This window comes from Artemia sp. Qi Xiang Cuo, chromosome 15 (genome assembly GCF_049724085.1).
Source record: "Artemia sp. Qi Xiang Cuo chromosome 15, ASM4972408v1, whole genome shotgun sequence".
NCBI classification, from domain to species: Eukaryota; Metazoa; Arthropoda; class Branchiopoda; order Anostraca; family Artemiidae; genus Artemia; species Artemia sp. Qi Xiang Cuo.
Genome location: NC_142808.1, coordinates 55,170,611 through 55,187,571, shown reverse-complemented (window position 1 = coordinate 55,187,571; position 16,961 = coordinate 55,170,611). Strand labels below are relative to the sequence as shown.

Here is a 16,961-nt window from a genome sequence, read left to right as displayed (position 1 = left end):
GGTGTTTTCTTCAAGAAAAACAACAGCACTCCCTCTTATCAATACATCTACCACCGCTTTCTAGCCAAATACAGCTATTTACTAAATTTCGTAAGAAAAACCAATCAAATTTCTGTATGAAAAGACCTAAAGGGGGGGGGGCTAAGGGGAAAAACGGTTTTGTTTTTATGTAATTAGTACTCTAATGGTAATCATGGTGCTAAAACAGAACTTGAACTCCGAAATTCCCAACGCTAGCCTTGTAAGTGGAAAAACTTTCTTTCTTTATTAAGTTGTCAGAAAAATTCAAGTGATTAAAGGAATCATTCAATTTTGGGAATAGTCCTGCGGGAGGGCGAGGGGGATGGACTTTTTCGTTGTGTGCTAAAGTATAGACAGTACGTATTCGGATTGAAACTGTTTATGCTAAACTGCTTTAAAAATTTGCAAAATGTATGTATTGGGTGAGATTTGATGTAAAAAGCATCTTTTTTTAAATAAACCTTGTCACTGGCTCCATAAAATTGCTCAGTTGGTTTTAATGGTAAAGAATGAAACTACTACAAGCGATTCATTGTAGCACCAAGGTGCATGCCATCAGAGCTGCAGCCAGCACTCCTTGACCCCAATTTGTTATCCTGAGTCTTTCTGTGAATGAAAGAATAATACAAATTGTAGAAACTGTCTAAAATGAACTAATTCTTTTTGAAAATTAATTTACCAAAAAAAGAATAAAAAAAAACAAAGAAGAAAACAAAACCAAAGGGAGAAGATTTGTAGGTTGTTATTTTACTGCAGCCTTGAGGTTTGAGGTATTAACAATTTTAGATATTATCTATTTACCATGACGTGTTGAGGTATTATCTATTGACCTTTTCCTTTTTCAGAAAATGTTAATAAACACTATGACTGAAAAATAGGCTTTTGAAAATTTTGAAAATTAACTGAGATAAAAAAAATATTCTAAAAATTATCTAAAATCTTTTTTCTAGATTGAATCTAGAAAAAATTATCTAGATACGTCACAACTTTGAAAAAAAAATCACTTGAAGCCTTATTTTGAAAAATTCACTTTGGACACATTTTTCATGCAAATGCCATCACATTTAAATACCTTCATATTGCAATTAAAAAAAAAACTAAATTATTTTTCCCAGGGGTGGAATTCCATGGAGAAGATTCCAATAAAGACTTATGATTCCATTTCATCAAACATTGAATTCAATATTCCATGTTTTCCACTTGCATCAACAGTAGAAAAGTATCAAAATTAAATGCAAGTATGGCTAATTGTGAAAATTGTCTTTCCCAAGCTTGATGTCACTTGTATTGTCCTCTATCTGTATAGAGCTCTACAAGATATTCCTAGACTGTAGAGCTCTATATAGTCTCTATACAAGCTCTATACAGCTCTATGCAAGATAGTTCTCTATCTTGTATAGTCTTGTACAGCTCTGACTGTGGCACTAATTGATGAAGACACTACATGGAGAAACTGAGATTTTCAAAGTATGGAATGGTCACTTTTTTGCTTTTTATCAATTAAAATCCCGAAAGAGTTGTTTTACCGTTAAAATCACAAAAAAGTATTTTTTGACATCTAGGGGGAGGGGAGCAGTGGCAAATATCTGTTTTTTATGCTTATCATCCTCTCCAGCTCGTGCCACTGAGCTCTGACTCGCTTTTGGAAAATTTTCCTGGCAACGGAAAAGATGGTCATATCAAACGTATTCTAATATTAAGTCCAGTTTTGTTGTGGCACAACAAAAACTCCCTTTGTGGCACACGAATGGTAGTATATTGAAAATTACCATATCACATATTTCTTCCCCGCTGTTAAAGAAAAATAATAAAACTCAGAGGTGATGCCATTAGATCTAGATATCATTTGATTTTGAGGATTTTATAAGGTTTCCTTGTTGTGTATTTCACTGCTTCTCTTCTTCTCTCTCTGTAACACTTAGGCTGAGTTTTATATGCCCACCCATAGTTGTAATAAAATAAAATGGTAAAACAAACATGGCAAATTTGTTCCCACTATGCCGGCTAATTTTAGCCTTTGGCTGTTTTGATTCTTTATTTCGTTGTGTTGAATTTATTATTTGGCTATTTAATTTCTCATTTAAAGTATTATATGAAAAGGGGTGTCTTGAAGATTATTCTTTGTAAGTGTGTGGGGACGTATGAGTAGTAGATTTAGCTCTAATTTCAGGTTGCATTATAATCACGCTGGGGTGGCACCTCTGCTTTTCTCTTCCTTCCCTCTGTCTTTTCTTTTCTCTTTTTTTTTCTTTTCATTTTCTTTTTTATTTACTTTTACTGACACATTTATCACTACTATATGCCTCCTTTTGTTTTAATTATGTTTTTAATAAGCTTTTAAGTCAGAAAACTAATGACTTTTTCATAAGAACTCCTCACGTAATCAGACCTAACTTAATGTTATTGTTAATTATAATTAACCTTTAGTGACTGGATGACTATATATTCACTAAATTAGTTATCAATTTTTAGCATATATCGATTGAAGACAAAAGCACATGGAGATCCCTAAAACCGTTGCTTATTTCTTTTTTTATATTAGGAAGTAATTCAGGACACCTCATTTCTAAACGGGAGAAAAGTGCCAGTCACCATTCTGCAATGGAAAATGAGTCTGGCCGACAAGAACACCTAGTGAAAATTATTGCGAATACGCCACATAAAATGAAAGCTATTAGATTATCAACATTCCTTCCATTGTTTTAATTAACTTTCTCAATGAAAACATTAATTATGATGTTGCAGTCATGATTCTGCAAGACTTTGCAAAATGATACTCATTTCATAAGATTATTGGTTTGCAATATGACACTAAAACATATAAAATAAGACTGTGATTCGCAGTTTGTTTTAAAGCCACGAGTGCAATAACTTGAATTTTATTCTAAAAACCTCTAGTTAGAAGAACTTTGCACTAGCAGCATTGACCAGCCATCCAAGCTTAGGTAACTCTCCCTCACTAGCATTGTATCCAGTTTTTATGTCGTTGAGGCTTGGCGCGACTGTTCAGTATGGTATCCTATATGGTTCTAGATACTAATAATGTTGCTTCTGTTACTGATTCAATAGTTTGCTTTTTCTATCATGATTTTGGCCAAATTGCTTTATTCTTATTTGTATTGTTTTTCGTATTGAGTTCCGTATGAACATCCTTCATATGAACACCCAGACTCTCAAAATCTTCTTCAGCCTGGCAGCCAGTAGGAAGTCGTAGCCAGGAAAGATCCGAAAACACACTGGATCGGACCTACCAGAGAGATCTGCACAACCTACTGATCTCCGTTCAAGATGAAAGCAAGGATATCACTGCATCAGTAAACCCGAGGGATAATTTGTGGTTCCTCCGTGGTTCTTTGGCTGCGTCGGGAGGCAGAGGTTGAACTAAGGTCCAAGGTAATACTTACTGATATTTTTGCTGGTTGTTTCGATGATTCTCGATAGCGATGATTATTGTTTCGTGATGATATTTTGTAACTATTAATTTTTTGCTTTATTTTACATTTTTCCCACAACGTCATTTTTTTGTGTTCTTAAGTCGGTTATAATAAATAAATAAATTTTGTCTGGAGGCTTACCCATTCGCAAACAACGATAAAAGGGGAAGCTGACTTTACTAGCCAGATCGTATACACATTTTGAAGTACTTAACCCCTTGCGGAGTTTCTAAGATGAGTATTTTCTAGGCAACTCCATCCTACATCTAATTACTTTTGAAACTCAGGAATGGTTAATAAGATGAATAATTTCTTATTTTTCCGTTAAATTATTCACTGGCTCTTAATTGTCTCCTTTATAAGTAATTAGTAGGTTATTTATTCATGGGGAAGTCTCTAATCCTTATGGATGTTCTTAGGGAAGTTTCCTGGAAAAAATTAGGCAACAGTTTCTTTCGCGTTAATTGTGACAAAACTTGTTAAGGTCTAGAAAAGAACTTCGAATATTAGAAAATTCCCCAATTATAAAATTTGGGTAAAAAATTAATCAAGATGTAGGAGCTTGAGCTTACTACAGTTTTTTTTTTCATAAATATATACAGCAATAAAAATCCCATTGCTTGGTGCACCATATAGTGCACCATATGTCTTGATACACCACTAGTGCAATACTCATTTTAAAGTATCAAGGACAGTGAAAATGCAATGCTAAAATGAAATGAAATGAAATGCTAAAACAAAATGAAATACTAAAATTAAAAATTAATCGATTTCCGGTTAACCTTAAACTTAACCATTTCAGAAAAAGATTTCATTCTGCAATGTCTGAAAAATAAAAAACTTACAAAAAGAAAAAGGTTGCTTGAATCTATTGACTCCAGAAAAATAAAATTGTCAAAATAAATATTTTGAATTTATCCTTAAGTACTACTACGTAAACATATTATATTTTTAGTGGCCTGACTTTTCTGCGAGTCAATCCATATCTTATAGTTAATATTCGTCCAGCTGCTCTCCACCTCTAGCCAAAATAAGGTGGACACCTAAGCCAGTTTAACGGGCCAGCTAACAAATAACATCCTACTATACTTGTGGCATTATCATATGCATTGTTATTATAAGTAACCATTTTAATACCTAATTTTATCATACCATACTTTTCGGTCACAATATAGCCACACTTGTCGATAAAATCAAAATAACGCCCAACTAGGTCGTTTAATAATTTTTTCCTAGTTGAACATTGATGAACTGTCAAGCATAAAGTTTTTTCATAAATCTTTTTGATATAAAACATATCGAAGAAGTTGCTATTTTCATTTGTAGTGTTGTAACTGGTAAAATTGGTCACGGTAAAATTGGATATTTTACCATAATTTTACATACCCCCGTAAAATTCGTATTTTACCTGTTCTACGTAATTTATGCATTTGACCTATTTTATTGGTATCTTACATATTTTATGATTTATTGGTATCTTACATATGATTTATTGATTACATATATTTTACATTATTTTATGTAAATATATTTTATGATTATATTTTACATATATTTTATGATTTATCTTACACATGATTTATGATTTATTGGTATCTTACATATTTTACATATTTTATTGGTATTGACATATTTTACGATGCCTTGTAATTTTCAGAGCACAATAGCGCGAAGAAGCTGTCAGAAAAAAATTGAATATGATTTTGTTTTGTGTATAGCTGTGTTCTCAGGTTTAAAAGGCCGTCTGTCTGACTTCAGTCTCTTGTTATCAGAACAATAAAGTATATTATAGTACCGGTAATTATAATTTTAAAATGGTGAAATATTAGCTGAAATAAAATTGTATTAGTTCTCTGAACTGTTAAAGACAGAAAGGGCTAGAAGCAGAACTGACATATGACAAAGAAGAAAAAAAAATATATAGTCGAGAAAATGAGGATGATAAGCCAGCGGACAAAAAAGAAGCGAAAATGATAGAGGCAGATATTTCGTCAGAGACTTCTGCCTAGCCATATTCAATGCTCAAAAAAAAGAAAGAAAACTGATGTTTTGAATTACCTCTAACTGAGTAGAAGAAAGACTGAATCAAACAAACCAAAAAAAACAAGCCAAAATAAATGAAAGACTATTCATCAATCAGATTGGGCAATAATTCTCTGCTTAGTGACTGACCTAATTTTTATTAAAAATGTCGACAGATGATCTTAATTTGAACTGAAGAAAAATTTCATTTGAATCCTTTAATTTTAAGTTGTTATAAATTTGGTGTATAGGAATATCTCCTATACACCTTGATTTTCTTGATATTTCAATTGCCTCCTAAAATAATATGGGAAGCAAATCATAAAGCCGCCTCATCAAAAAGAGCTACATGATTTTTCTATGATTTACCCTGCTTTTCAACGAATTGCTACCGAATGAGTTGTTACTGACTACAGTTTCTTAAAAAAATTTGTATTCTAGTTTAACAACCCTTGTGTTTCGGCAGTTGTTTGAATATCTTCAGATAAATACAGAATTAGATCTAAAGGAGAGACGACTGGATGGTGGAGGTAGAAATTGATATGTAGTCCTCAGGATCATATCCAGGACTTTCGTCTAGGGGGGTAGGGTGGGGCTACAGAACAAGCACGGTCACCTGAATCAGAATCTAAGTCTGAAGGAGAGGAGTAGATTTTCAAGCAAATCCCATTGAAGTCTTAATGACTTAATGACTTAATCCCACAGTCTTAATGACTTAATGACTTAATCCCACAGTCTTAATGACTTAATGACTTAATCCCACAGTCTTAATGACTGTGAAAGTGATTGATTGGTCTGTTCTTATGATCCAGTACTTAGTTAATCAAAGTCATCAAAGTGTTGCAAACCTCTTTTTTAGTCGTATTCGGTACTTTTATAAACAAATAAAAAATAATATATATATGATGTGAGGAATGTGGCTGATTATGGCTATTTAAATATGCAAGGCTGTTAGGATAACCTTTCTTAGGTTTAAATGTAGAAAAAAATTGACTAATATGATTTTACTCCGAAATAATGGTAAATGTGATTTACTTATTTTATTTTTGTGTACAAAATGGATTTCTGAAATCAGGCACTGTCCAATTGCTGAGGTATTACCCCTAGGCAAAAGATTACGAAAGGGATACACTAGACAGTTAATAAAATTGATGAAACTTTAGATAGAGGGGCATTCCCTTTTTTAAGCCCAGGAAATCGGAATCATTAAAAAATTTCATTAAAAGATGTAAGTGATGCTTAAAAAGAAATGCTCAACTGGTCTTGTAGCTACAGGGCAACTCTAAAACACCAATTTTACCACCTTATTTTACATTATTTTACCAATTTCATCCTATTTTACCAATTTTACTTATCGAATTTTATTTTACAGTAATTTTACAACACTACTCATACGGCATGTCCAAATACAAAATTCTAGTATTTACTTTGATAAATCTCTATTGATTCTGCCCCTTCCTTCGGTTCGTTGAATGAAAAAACTCTAATTGATTTGTCCCCAAAATTTACGCTGAAATTAAAGAAGGAAATATTAAAGATTGTTTACTGAACAATAATGTTTTAACATTAAAACATATTATATTTTTTGTGTGTATTAATTTTAGTGTACCCTTACTGGGGTGGCCTTCCACATCCATCCTGTGCAGTATTTCTTTCTTTCTTTTTTACCTTTTTGTTGTTGTTTTTTGGTTAACCGAGCTTATTTTTGTTATTATTAACATTATGACGAGATATATTGTTTTTCTTAATGATATATGTTACTATTTACATATCCAACTTTACGAGCTCTGCTCTCCGTCAGGAGCTAATGTTTTTTGCAATATTAACTGAATTAAATGAAACAGTTAAATAAAAGGATTAAGCCAATCAGAGTCGAGATTTTGACTCGGATCTATTCCCAGATATTTATTCTCATTTTTATAAGAGTAATAGTTGTTTACATGAGTATAATACCAGAATTGTGTATAACCTTGTGATTGATCAATTGGGCAGGATTTACGATACGCCATTTGGGACCGGTGTTTGGAATTTGCTTCCGCCGAGTATTAAGGCGGCTGAACATCTGCAGAAATATAAGAAAAGACTAAAAAATTATATATATTTGGAGGGGGGATGAGGGACCATAGTTTGTGTGTATTTTTTTTTTGACGAGAGAGATTGATTTTTGATATTTATTTTATGTATTATTATTATATTTATTTATATATTTATTTTGTAGAGCTATTTAGTTGAATTTACGGATAATGATTGCTGTAGTCGTCCATCCTCAGAATTTTGTTTCTTCTTCGGCGGCTAATTGTTAAATGATTAAGTGGTGTATTATGTTTAATAAGTTTAATTCAATTCAGTAACAAAACTTAATTTTTTCTTTTATCAGTAAACCTGTGGTGTGGCACAGTCATTAGACTTATCATTTGGTAATATTCCATTGCTGTGTTAATTGTTGTTGACATTTACCATTGAAAAGGCTCAGTTTGCCTTTGTAGGTCAAAACGGCTTGTGATTTTCCTAAGCAAATATTTCTAGGGAAGGGCAATGGTCTTCTCTAGATTTGTGAAGAATGTCCTTTCTTAATATTACACTATAAATGACCCAAAAGTACTCTAAGAATAGGTTTTGAAAGCACCCTTTTTAAAGCTGTTTCCTTTAAACGAGGAAAATTAAAAGTTTCCTTTAAAATAGGATAGAAAAGTCCTCTTTCAAAAATTTCAAAGTACTGATAATGAAATTAATTAACTCATTCTTTTGTGTATATTCATTACGATTTTTGGTCGACCGTGACTGACCGTTGTTATATTTTTCTTTTATATCTTAATTACCGAAAAAAAAACTGTAAAATAACAGAATACAAATTTGAAATTGCAAATTTTTGAATTTTATTTTGTAGAAATTTTTGTTAGAATTTCGATAAGAGTTGATAATTACATTTAATACGTCTTTATTAAACCAGTATGTTAAAAATTTAGAATAATATTAGTGAATCTCCACGAAATATGTACTGGAAATTGAAGTGTAGTTTTAAAAGGATATTAAGTAATGGTTCTAAACCTGAAATAATTGTGACAGAAAATAATAAGAGGAGAATGAGTAATATTATGAAGTGCTAATCGTTAGTATTTTTCAAGAGTTTCTTTTATTCCTGTTTTGCTGATGTAACAAACTATCATTAAAGTAGTTTCTACCAAGTTTCTACGTTTATATTATGCTTACCAACTTTTTTCCATATATTAAAAAAAAAAAAAAAAAAAAATTGCAAAAATTTTAATAGGAGCTTTGAGATTCTATATGCGGTTCATCTCGCGTGTCTACTGGATTCTAAACAAGTACCCCTTAAACTTAACCATTCCGGAAAAAGACTTCATTCTGCAAGGTCTGAAAAGTTAAAACCTTACAAAGTTTAGAAGGAAAATGGTCATTACTTGAAGCTATTGACTCCGGAAAAAAATTGTCAAGTAAATAATTTGAATTTATCCATTAGTATTGCTACCTACACATATTATCCTCTTGTGGTCTGGCTGTTCTTCGAGTCAATCCATATCTTCTAGTTAATATTTGTCCAACAGCTCTCCACCTCTAGCCAAAATACCTAATCCAGTTTTATGGGTCAGCTAACAAATATCATCCTAATACAGTTGTGGCACTATCATATGCATTGTTATGAAAAGTACCCATTTTAAGGGGTGTTATTATAAGTACCCCCTAAAGTAGTTTGTACCAAGTTTCTACCTTTTTATTATGCTTGCCAACTTTTTCCGTATATTCAGTAAAAAAAAAAAAAAAAAAAAAATACAAGTACGCTTACTGGAAGTATATGCATAGATCAGTAGCTAGTATTGCATGTTTGAGTGTAGTCATAATGGATGAGTAATCTTCAGGTTCCAAATTTGAAAATATATTGTGTCCCTGAAAGAAAACAGGAATTATCAAAAAGTGGATTTTTTGACAAGGCAATATTTTCAACAAGTAATTTCTTAGACGTGCACAAATAATATTTGTGATTTTGGGATTTTCTTTGGGGATTTTACTATTTGTACAATGTTTCCATACCAGGTTGAAGGACTTTAAACCTATAATTGGTCCCAGAAACCAAGAGCAAACTGTTTTATAACTCACATTCGGCTCATAGAGTCTTTAATTGTTTCAGAATTATTTTTAAGTTTCATTGACCAATGGGATTCTATTAAGGATAGAACAAATCTTATTTTGTATGTATTTTTTGAATAGGTTTACTAGTATGCATGTAGTCCAAAAGTTTTACCTAACATAGGAATGCCATAAAAGAGCTTATGGTAGACGCTCCACCGTGCCGGGTAAAGAAAGTATAGCGTCAAAACCCATTTGTGCAGGTGGTATTCTTCTGATGAGCCCTAATGAAAGGCTACTGCTTGGAAATATTTCCTTAGATTTTAGGTGGTTTTCCTTGTAAATTCACAACGGCTTACATTTATTAATGACAACTTTGAATGAATTTGAACATTTCGTTTTGGCTGAGGGTTCGGTTATACTGTTTTGTTCTGGGTAATTGGATAGATGAGTAAGGTTAAGACCTCGTTCAAGTGCTCATTTATTTATATTGCTGGACTAGGATGATATTTCTTTCCTAGAATATCTAGGATGATATTTTATATATATATATATATATATATATATATATATATATATATATATATATATATATATATATATATATATATATATATATATATATATATATATATATATATATATATATATTTATATATATATATATATATATATATATATATATATATATATATATATATATATATATATATATATTGACGCCTGTTACTCAGTAGCTCACTATTGGCGCCCATCTTTCCTCAAAAATTTCAACAATATCATTAATGTATAAACAAAACAGCCTCGGTGACAAGGTTTTACCCTATTCAACTCCTACCTCGCAATTAAATAAATCCGAAAACCCTTTCCTTAACCATTCCTCTTGTTAGCCTATCCATATCACACACTAGTCGAACAAAAATACGGGGCAGCCCTATCCTCAACAATTCTACGCACAACAAAATCCTATCAACACTATCGAATGCTCTCTCAAAATCTACGAAAGCTACCAATAAATTACTCTTACCTCTACTATACTGTTTTATCAACGCCTTAAGTACAAATCCCCTTGCAACTGTGCTATATCCTTCCCTGAATCCACCTTGTTCCTCACGAATTATCCGATTCTTCTTTAACCAATTAGCTAGTCTGTTATCAATAAATTTCTCAAAAATCTTACTGAAACATGGTACCAGAGCTATAGGCCTATAATTGTAATGCAACCTCGGATCCCCTTTTTGAAATAACGGTAAAATTAAAGACGTCTTCCATCCTGAAACCCAAATTCCTGATGAAAGCACACTACTAAACAGCAGTATCAAAATTGACATAAATAAACTTGAAAACTTTTTATATAAACGAGTTGGAACTCCATCAATTCCACGAGCTGTTCCTCCATATATATATGTATATATATATATATATATATATATATATATATATATATATATATATATATATATATATATATATATATATATATATATATATATATATATATATATATATATATATATATATATATATATATATATATATATATATATATATATATATATAATATATATATATATATATATATATATATATATATATATATATATATATATATATATATATATATAACATAATTTGCACTTTACTGAAAAAATTATAAATGTTTTTACTTTTACAACTTTAATAAATCAAATAATTTTAACATTTTGATTACTAAATATCAGTATATGTATATTAAACTGACAATGCATATTCATTTGTATTTTTTCAGTAAAGTGCAAATTTTTTTCTGGCCTTGGGAAGGCATGGGGGTTTTGTGCCCAACTTATGTTAATTTCTGCTCGTTTTGAGTTTGACTCGGTTATTTATTGTAATTTCTGTTCGTTTTGGATTTCATTTACTCATCGATGCTGATTTGTGGTAGTTTCGAGCTTGGTAGATTATTTGATTTTATTTTTGCTCATTTTATGTTTAATGGAGTTCCAATCACTTTCCTCCAATCTCTTTCGACTATTAAAAGGGGCACTAGAACTCTCGATTTTCAATCGAATGGACCCCTTTTGAACTCTCTTCGACGACCCCTTCTATACGAAGTGCCCTGCTTTAAAAAAAAAAAATTATAATAAACTGTACATTGTGTCAACATTGATCTTATATGCTCTCAGGGCTTAACTTAAAACCCTTGCCCCGAGGGTTGTGGGGGAGTGTCCTCCTCAAAAAGATATTTTCTATGTGGAAATCAACTAGTCTGAACAAAATGGCTATCTCAAATTTTTGATTGGATGTGTTGGGGGGAATGATGGGCGTGGGGAGGGGGGCTAGTTGCCCTCCAATCACTTTTGACTATTAAAAAGGGCACTATCCACTCGAATTTCCAATCGAATGAGCCCTTTTTGAAATTTCTACGACAACTCCTTTGATACGAAGTGCCCGGGTATGGAGAAAAAAAAAACACATTGTGCCCACATCGTTCTTTACTTAGGCAGCGCTAGCGCGCTGCCTATGATAAAATCAACTTGCTGATTAGGCCTAAGCTTACAGGTTGAACACAATAAGTTATAGAATTTCAGAAGGAAGGCCCAAAAAACGAAAATTTGCTATTATTATAAATGATGATTCGATATTTTGACAAAGGATTAAGGAATTTCAAAAACCTTAAAAAAGAAAACCAAAAGTATGAAGCTTGGTACATATCGTTGTTAAAAATCGGAGTAGCTTCAATAAGCAAATATATTTGAAAAGATATCAGTACGAAATCTGTTCAATTTAGTATGATTACCGCTTGCATGTTTATTTTTTTTTACAAGTTTTGTCTAGGTAAGTTTTTTGTTGTTGTTGTTTCCCGTTAATAAAGGATTTTGAATGTAAAGATTTTTATTGTTATTTTAGTGTTGAATTTATAAAGTTGCACCCACTATTACTATATTTTTGTTTCTGTTGCACACATTTACGAAGTTTAGAAACGACGTTTGTTGAATAAATTCATTCTTAAACGTCCTATTTTACTTTGATACGAATATCTAGCATATCTTAAGCGGCATTCACACGAGGTCTACCTAAATGTTTAAGGCTAAAATGGCTAAACTTGGTTAATTTATTTATAGCTAAACCTGGATATCTGGTCAGGGACCTATATTTAAAGGAGTAAGCACGACCAGATATGTATATTAAGATAGACAATTATTTCAAAGTTGCTTGACAGAAAACGTTTCAAAGTTACTTGTCAACAAGATGAAAGAAAAAAGATTCTTGACTGAGGAACTCTCATATTCTAGATATCCAGTTCTTGACACTATAATGGGATTCTTTACTGTGACTTGTGTCCGCTAAAAATTTAATTTTAAGTGCGAGTGGGAACTAACTGAACACAGACGTTTGGTGAGATCCGTTATTAGGTCAAAAGAGCAAGGAATGGATACCAACATGCTTTTAGTCTATTCCTAATGCAGACAAGGATAGGCCCCCTCCCCTAATGCACCAGCTTGTGTGAAAGCAGGTAAATGAGAAAAACTCCCAAATTAATCTTGGATAAAACGAAGCTTCTGGCAGAACTTGCTCCCAACCCCTCTAAGAAAATCTCCTAATGCCACTTACACGTACAAAACCTTTAGCTTCCTAAAAATTCTAGGTTGGAGATTTATTCCGAAAATTTGTCAAAAGGACCCTCCTCCCTTTAGGAAGACTGAAGAGTGAAGTGAAAGCGCTCAGTTTCTTCACCATTTCTTGAAAACAAAACCTGTATTGAACAGTCAAATTTTCATTTAAACATTGAAAAACAAGATATTAAGGTCTTATCTGTTATAGCAACAACACTCAAGAATTACGCCGTGTAAAATTTGAGAACAAACCGGTTTCATCTGTCTGTATTAAATAAAAAAAAAGTTTTTTTTAAACATAATGTAAGGAGCGACATTAAAACTTAAAACAAATAGAAATTATTCCATATATGAAAAGGACTGTCACCTCCTCAACGCCCCGCTCTTTACGCTAAGTAAGACTCTTTCTCACAACTCATCAACTTTTTAAAACAATAAAAAACTAGCTTAAATAGTGGGGCGTTGAGGAGGGGAGACAGCCCCTTTCATGTACGGAATGATTTCTATTAATTTTAAGTTTTAATGTCGCAGGGGAGGAGGCTTAGTTACACTCCAATTTTTTTGATTACTCAAAAAGCGCACTAGACCTTTTAATTTTATTTACGAATGTTTTTATTAGTAGTAAATATAAGTAACTTATAAATTAATTGTTCGAACTTCTATATCCGTATAATTTTATTACATATATGAGGGGGTTTGCCTTCTCGTCAATACCTCACTCTTTATGCTAAAGTTCAAATTTTGTTCCAATTCTATAAGAGTGGCCCCTGAATCACAAAGGCCGTTTAATTAGAATAAATAACTCTTTAGAAATTACTAAAAATACTTTAGCATAAAGAGCGAGGTATTGAAAACAGGACGAACCCCCTCACACACGCAATAATTTCTGTTCGTTTTAAGTTTTAATGTTGCTCCTTACTTTTAGTTGAAAAATCTTGTTTTTTATTGAATTTCTGATTTTTTTTTAAATAATGATGGAACTCCAGCGCCCCTCCACGGAAATTTTCTTCCCCCATGAAAAATTCTTCCATTGAAATATACTCCCACGTAACCCCTCCCCCTACCCCCACCAGAAAAAATCTCTCCCGAAAAATTCTGTATACTTCTTAATAACCAATACTATATGTAAACAATGGGAAAAGTTCATAACTTGCAGCCCTCTCCCCGGGGACAGTGGGGGATTAAGTCGTCCTCAAAGACAGAGTTATTAAATTTTTTACTATGCTGAACAAAATCTCCAAATTTTGATCCGGTGAATTCGGGAAAAAATGGGCGTGGAATGGGGCCTAGTTGCCCCCCAATATCTCTGGTCACTTAAAAAGGGCACTAGAACTTTTCATTTCTGTTTGAATGAGCTCTCTTGCGACATTCTAGGACCACTGGATCGGTATTATCGCCCCTGCGGAAAACATACAAAAAAGCAAACAAATAAACACGCATCCGTGACCTTTTCTTCTGGCAAAAACTACAAAATTCCACATTTTTGCAGATAGGAGCTTGAATCCCTCTAGAGTAGAATTCTCGGATGGGCTGAATCTGAGGGTGTAATTTTCATTAAGATTCTATGACTTTTGAGGGTGTATGCCCCTTTTTTTAAGCTAAGTCACTTTTCTCAGGCTTTTCGTAACTCTTGATGGGTAAAAATAAACTTGATGTAACTTATATACATAATATCAGCATAACAGTCTGATTCTTTTGATGTATGTATTGGTATCAAAATTCTGTTTTTTAGAGTTTCGGTTACTATTGAACCAGGTCGCTCATTACTTACAGTTTGTTGCCACAAAATGTTTGATTGAGAGCCAATTAGCTTACGCTTAGTGGAAAACAAGAAACACATGACAGAATGCATTGGACTTGTATAATTTGGGCTAAATATTTGCACATTACAGAGGAGGGCTGGGGTAAAGTATTTGGACAGCTTGAAGTTAGGAAACAATTCTTACTCCATAATATACAGCTAATATAATAAATATAATAGTAACCGAATATAGCTAATATAGCTAATATAGCTAATATAATTTAATATAATTTAATATAATAGTAAAATTATATGTACTGCATGTGTAGGTGCATATAATGTATAGCTACAATTACTGTTAGCTACAATAATTGTAGCTAACACATTTTGCATGCAGACCTACTATGCTTTACTCCCACCCGCATAATGTGCAAATATATAGCCCAAATTTGCTTCTAAATGTATATATTTTCATCATGTTTTGGTATTTTTATTAGGATTAACCTAATTTCACTTCTTGAGCGTTGTTGCTATAACAGATAAGTACAGATATTAATAAAGGTTCCTGGAATTCTTCTTTTCATTTATCAGCATATTCGAAACAATCAATTCAGTTCTTCCTATCTAACATGCCATGAATGCTTTCTTCCTTTTAAATCCATTCCTTTCAATTTTATAGAAGATGAAATCCTTTGTTAATCTGCAACTACAAAATATTGCTTCCGTAAACTAAAAAATACTGGCAGAAATATCAATTGACGTTTTAAAATTTCTATTAAGGTACAATTTTCTTGTTCTTTAGAATGGAATGAAATTAATAAAGCTAATACTGACAAAAAAAACGTCCTACTAAAGTCATACACTCTTATTTTTAGAACCTTGCAAAGAGAGTTTGATTTTTGGTTCTAGTTATCTAAGAATGGCTCCTGAATAACAAAGGCCGTTTAAATAGAACAATAAGCTCTTTTAAAAGTTTAAAAAAAACTTTAGAGTAAAGAGCGAGGTATTGAGGAGAGGCGACCCCCCTCATATACGTAATAATTTCTGTTCTTCTTAAGTTTTAAATTTGCTCCTAACTTTCAGTTAAAAAAATAGTTTTTCATTTAATTTCTGATCGTTTTTTAAATTATGTTTGAAAATCCAGATCCCCCTCCACGGAAAATTCCCTTCCCTCATGAAAAATTTCTCCATTGAAAGATCATCCCACGCATCCCCCCCCCCTCCACCAGAAAAATCCCCCCTTAAAATGGCCGTATACTTCCCAATAACCAATATTATATGTAAAAAATGGGCAAACTTCATAGCTTGCAGCCCTTCACTCGGAGACTGTTCGATGGGAGGGGGGGGGGGTCAGGTCATCCCCAAATATATAATTATTGACTATGCTGAAAAAACATAAAAAATTTTATCGGGCAACTCTGGGGAAAAGACGAGCGTGGGGAAAAGATGAGCGTGGGAGGGGGGCTAGCTGCCCTTCAGTATTTTTTGTCATTTAAAAAGGGTACTAGAACTTTTTATTTTCGATAAAATGAGCCCTTTCTCAATCTTCTACAATCACTGGTTCGATAAGATCACCCCTGAGAAAAAAGATGTAAACTAATAAACACGCATCCGTGATCTTTCTTCTGACAAAAATGCAAAATTCCACGATTTCAAACAGTTTGAGGTAATGAACTGTATAGTAAGACCGACTCGTCTCAATACTAACCGAAACTTTGAAAAACGGAATTTCGATACCGATAGATACATCAGAAGAATCGGATTTTTACGCCGAAATTGAGAGGGAGTAGTCAATCCAGACTTGGCCTAGTTAAAGATAGGAATGGGGCCGCAATTAGGGATCAGGAAAAAACTAAAGAGAGATGGACGAACATATTCTTTTATATAGTAATTACTCCGTAGTTGAATACTTTTTGAAAAGCAAAGGAGTTTATAATGCCAAATTAACAAAAGATGTTAAAGACAAATATAAAAAAATCTTCATGAAGGTGTTGGCTTCAAAAAAAGATTGTCGAAAATTTGCAACACTCAATAAATGGTATTTGACACTCTGTAAACTTGAGTGTG

General features: G+C 32.4%; 1 protein-coding gene across 1 annotated transcript in view; it reads right to left on the bottom strand.

The window, feature by feature from the left end:
* Nucleotides 1-16,961, bottom strand: part of LOC148943869 (dual 3',5'-cyclic-AMP and -GMP phosphodiesterase 11A-like) — a 39,035-nt gene that overhangs the window by 9,174 nt on the left and 12,900 nt on the right. The window contains exon 2 of the mRNA XM_089101483.1: nucleotides 9,280-9,380. Within this exon, the coding sequence (XP_088957609.1) occupies nucleotides 9,280-9,380 (101 nt within the window). The remainder of the gene's footprint in view (nucleotides 1-9,279; nucleotides 9,381-16,961) is intronic.